The sequence below is a fragment of the Myotis davidii genome, unplaced genomic scaffold (assembly GCF_000327345.1).
Source record: "Myotis davidii unplaced genomic scaffold, ASM32734v1 scaffold875, whole genome shotgun sequence".
NCBI lineage: Eukaryota > Metazoa > Chordata > Mammalia > Chiroptera > Vespertilionidae > Myotis > Myotis davidii.
This window is the reverse complement of record NW_006286244.1, coordinates 778,293-783,102: the sequence shown is the minus strand read 5'-3', so window position 1 is coordinate 783,102 and position 4,810 is coordinate 778,293. Positions and strand designations below refer to the sequence as shown.

General features: G+C 53.3%; 2 protein-coding genes across 2 annotated transcripts in view; both read right to left on the bottom strand.

The window, feature by feature from the left end:
• Positions 1-3,990, bottom strand: part of CHML (choroideremia-like (Rab escort protein 2)) — a 13,361-nt gene extending 9,371 nt beyond the window's left edge. Inside the window, exon 1 of the mRNA XM_015560009.1 lies at positions 3,921-3,990. The gene's annotated coding sequence lies outside the window, so the exon portion shown is untranslated. The remainder of the gene's footprint in view (positions 1-3,920) is intronic.
• Positions 1,484-4,810, bottom strand: part of GLRX2 (glutaredoxin 2) — a 4,153-nt gene continuing 826 nt past the window's right edge. The window contains exons 2-4 of the mRNA XM_006757650.2: positions 3,921-3,984; positions 2,593-2,769; positions 1,484-1,702 (exon numbers count right to left, since the gene is read on the bottom strand). Coding sequence (XP_006757713.1) covers positions 1,562-1,702; positions 2,593-2,769; positions 3,921-3,984 — 382 coding nt within the window. The 3' untranslated portion in view covers positions 1,484-1,561. The remainder of the gene's footprint in view (positions 1,703-2,592; positions 2,770-3,920; positions 3,985-4,810) is intronic.

Genomic DNA, 4,810 nt, shown 5'->3' with positions numbered 1-4,810 from the left:
TGGGCAACGGTGGGACCTGGGGTATCTGGCTGACAGGCACCCGCAAAGCCCTGTTCTGCATCCACACTTAATGCAGATTCGGCGAAGGTGGCATCCTCAGGTCCCCCTGGAGCAGGTCTTTTTGAATTCTGAGTGTTCTGTTTCCTAATAAGTAGCTGAAAATCAATACCCCAAAGGCAGCTCCATGGTGGCCAAAGTTTGGTTCCTTTCCGTTGCATTCCAGTGTTAGAACGGATCACGTGAGAATGAGACAGTCCCAGTACCTGCTTCATCGGGGCCCCCCAGCGGCAATTTCATAAACCCGCGTAGGGAGCCCAAGCCGCCGCCAGCTGTCTCCCGCCGGACTGTCCCAAGCTCCCCTGGTCCACGTTGACCCCAGGGTAAAAGCACCCCACTTCTCTTACCATCCCTTTTCCTCTCTCTGGGTAGCTTCTCTTGTCCCAGCATCTGGTCATCGGTCCCTAGGACTGTGGGATCGTCTGGGAACACACTTCCTAGACGCCAGTAGTAACTCCAGGATGTTTCTGAATTGTTCCACACGAGGCCGACCTTTTCCTCATTTCTGTTGAAGAGCTGCACGGAATGGAAGGCTTTGATGGGCAGAAGGGGTGAGAAAGGAAGCTTACAGCGGAGAGTTGGGGGAGCAGGGGTCTCCAGGGGACCCCCCCATGTGGTGACCAGGAGATTCCAGACTGACCCGCTACCTTTGCATTCCCAGGAGGGGCCAAAGCTGCAGTTAGTTTAGGTCTTGGGTGTTAGGTTTTGGTTTGGTGATGTGGGCTAGCACATGTGACTCCATTGTGGGCCTGCTTTCTTTCTCTCTCTCTTTTTTTAATATATATATTTCTTTATTGGTTTCAGAGAGGAAGGGAGAAGGAGAAAGAGATAGAAACATCAATGATGGGAGAGAATCATCGATTGGCTGCCTCCTGCATGCCCCCCACTGGGGACCAAGCCCGCAACCCAGGCATGTGCCCTTGGCTGGAATCGAACCTGGGACCCTTCAGTCCGCAGGCCGCCGCTTTATCCACTGAGCCAAGCCGGCTAGGGCCCGTTTTCTCTTTTTTATACTGCCCATAGGTTCTTTGGAACCATTCAGTCCTCAAATGCGTGATTTTGCTTTTCTGGAATAACTTTCGTTCCATCCTACCAATGTCATATACTTCTCTGACTCCAGGAGTACCAAGTGGGAGGGCCTGTTGTCGCAGTACAGGACAAGGACACATCCCTGCCACGTACACAGCCGTATCAGTGAGAGCCTTACATTTTAAAGAGAAATTACACATCAGTCCTCATCACTAAAACCTGTAAAAGGTAAGGCGTTAACTCCTTCAGAACAGTATACATAATAAAGAACACCAAGTCTGTAGAATTCACATATACATTCCCAACAAAACACATCTTTTCCTTTCCTTCTGACACAACTCCCTTCCTCCAGTTCTAAACACCATCTCTTTTGCTCAAAAAACGGCAAGCAGGAAGATGAGGTTTCCACTGCGATTTATTGTTCATCATTTTAGCAACGTTTTCATGAAGACTGGTCACATGAAGTGAGACATCCTCAAACACTGTCGCCAACATGCTTGCTGCTTTTCTTCAAGTAACACTGATGAACCAGTGGAAGCAGTTTCCCTTCCTGGTGGAGCCTGTGGGTGTCGGTGGCACCTCCAATAAAAGTCCCATTGACAAATATCCTTGGCACCTGTCGGAGACACAGAAGAGCAGGTGTCACCGAGTGTCAGCAGCAGAACAGCACTTCACGTAATAAGGATGGAGATGCTTACGTCTGGGTACCGTTATGGGCCGGGCACAACACTACGGAAGCTCTTTAGTGATCAGTAAATGACAGAGCTGGGATTTAAATTTAGGGCCATTGGACTCTCCAGGCCCTTCCTCCTAATCACCTGACACATAAAAGTCTCTAATTATTACTAATGTTTAACTTTCTTACAGTTGTTGACTAAAGGGGAAGAGTACACAGGTTTCTTCCATGCACATAAGAAGGGAAGTGGCAACATTGGGTATCTTTCTGATAATGCGTATTATGGAAAAATTCACAAATTTAAAGAATCTGCCCAGCTGGTATTGCTCAGGGGTTGAGCATTGACCAATGAACCAGGTCATGGTTCGATTCCCGGTCAGGGCACATGTCCGGGTTGTGGGCTCCATCCCCAGTGTGGGGTGTGCAGGAGGCAGCCGATCCATGATTCTCTCTCATCACTGATGTGTCTCTCTCCCTCTTCCTGTCTCTCTGAAATAAAGTTAAAAAAAAGACTCTAAGCACATGGAGCACTAAAGCACTCCTACTCGCAGGCCGCCTAAGGTCCAAACACACACACACACACACACACACACACACGCACACGCACACGCACACGCACACACACACATGCACGATCTTGAAAGATAAAAATAAAATTAACTCCCCTCTTTCCTAGTCTATGAATCTGGTTCCCGGATCGGCCATTTCTTTATCAATGTAAGATTTTCAGAGAATGCCCGGGTCCTCTTTCCTAACACGAGGGTGACCCCCTCCCCTCCCCAGGTCAGCACCCACTTTGGGGGGGGAAGCCCCGCAGAGCACGGACTCACGGTTCTCTCGCCAGTCATCTTGGCAAGCGCGTCCTGAAACTGGCTTCCATATTCGAGCAGGTCCAGTTCCACCGCTTTGTAGTTTACGTTCATGTCGTGGAAAAGCTTCTTCGCCATGTCACAGTAGGAACAGGATGTCTTTGAGTAAATCACCACGCAGTTATCGGAAATGGTTTCCTGGAGCCAAGCAAACAAATCATCTTAATGCCAGACGTTATCTTTTGGAAAGAAATGGTACCGCGGAAGGATATGAATGTTGGCGTCTCAGGATTGACTCAGGGCTGGAACTAAGTCTCCATCACCTCCCTTCTCATCGGTGCTTGAGGGTAATAGTATTCATTTCCAGAGAACACTATTAGGAACAAAGGGTGCAACAGATGGGAAATGTTGGCATGGAGTCCTAACAGCGGCAGCCAGTTCATAGACTGCAAACACCTGTGTGCGGGACACAACGCTCAACACGTGACCTTGACCAGCTCAGTCCTGAGAGAGGTCCCGCCGTCCTCTGGACTCCACACCGAGGAGAGTGAGGCCCGGGGAAGGGAAATAACTTACTCCTGGCCCTCAGCTACTCAGCGGCAGAGCCGGGATTTGAACCAAGGGAGTCTGGTTCCACCGTCCAGGCACTTCACCGCCGTTATTCTACTTCTCAGATGTTCAGTGCATGTTCAGGAGGTAACGCCTCACCTGCCTCAACTGTCAGTGGTGAGGACTGATGCATATTTCTCTTAAACGGAAGGCTTTGGCCCGGCCAGTGTGGCTCAGTGGTTGAGCATCGACCTATGGACCAGGAGGTCACGGTTCGATTCCCAGTCAGGGCACATGCGTGATTGTGGGCTCGATTCCCAGTGTGGGGTGTGCAGCAGGCAGTCGATCAGTGATTCTCATCATTGATATTTCTATCTCTACTCCCCCTCTCTGAAATCAATTAAAAAATTAAAAACACACACACAAAGAAATGTGGATGAAGAGATTCCAGGGTGAGAAGAAACAGAGGACAGGGCCAAACATTCTGGAACTCTCCTCCCCTTTCCTGAAGCCGGTGCTTGCTGAACAGCTGTGACTCTGTCCTTATTTTAGGAGGCAGCTCCCTCACCGTAGGTTCTGCCATTGCGTTCCTACAGCTGTGTGTGACTACTGTTTCGGCCAAAGGCATGAAGGCAGAACCGCGATGGATGTGGCCGTGGTCAGTGGTGGACAGGGAAGGAGAAACAGGACTGTCTCGCAGCTGCCAGCGAGGGAGAACCTGCAGACCAGAGGGGTGTCCTAAGGGCACTCCCTGGACCTGGCTGTGCACAGCACCCCGGCCCCGGCCCCGCACCACTCACCTGGATCTGATTCAGGGGAGCAGCTGCCGGCTTCCCCCAAGTGGACGACGTGCTGTTGCCCATCCTACGAGGAATTGGTAAAGGGGCCGGTTCATCAGACAGTAAAGGCAATGCCGCAGGTGAGATTCCCTCCGACAACAGCCCTCCAAGCGCCCTCGAGTCACGCTCCGGGCGTGGAGCGCCCAGTGTGAGCTGAGCAGGCCAAGGGCGAAATGCCCCAGGGGCACACGGAGCTGGGAAAACAGCGTCAGCGGCCTCGGTGACCAGCCAGCCACCTAGTTACCGGGGGACCAGCACCGCCTAGCTCTGCACAGAAAGCTCCAGGGCTCCCAGTCTTGCAAAACCGGTAAAAGCCACCGGAGAAAGCGGGTGGGAAGGGATCCCGGGCTGATGGAGGCTGCACAGCGGCCGCACAGATGTGCCAGCGGGCGGGACGGCCAGGACCGCGGGGCGGGCCTCCACGCCAGCCGGTAGCCAGTGGTTATGGGAAGCGGCGCAGGGCAAGCACTGTCCCCGGTGCAGCCCCGATCTCCGCGCCGCGGCCACTGAGCAGGAAGCGCCCCTCCCTCCCTGCAGCGCCGGCAAACACACAAGCAGACGCACCAGCCAGTAATTCAGCCCGAGGGCGTCCCGTGCAGCGTCTGGGACATACGTAGCCGGACAGCTATCCCCTGTCGGTCTGAAAATGTCTGAAATCCCAACGCAACCACTGGGGGAGGGAGTGTCCAAGCGGACGCGACTGCAGTGTTTTCCATCTGAGTTCCAGGACCCTCAGGCGCTCAGGGCCCCATCCGATCCGCACCCTTTGGGGGCCCGGCTGGATGGGATTGGGGCCCAGGTGGCGCCGCAGGGAAGAGGCGCCAGGTCTCCCCCTCGCTGAGCCCGCCCTG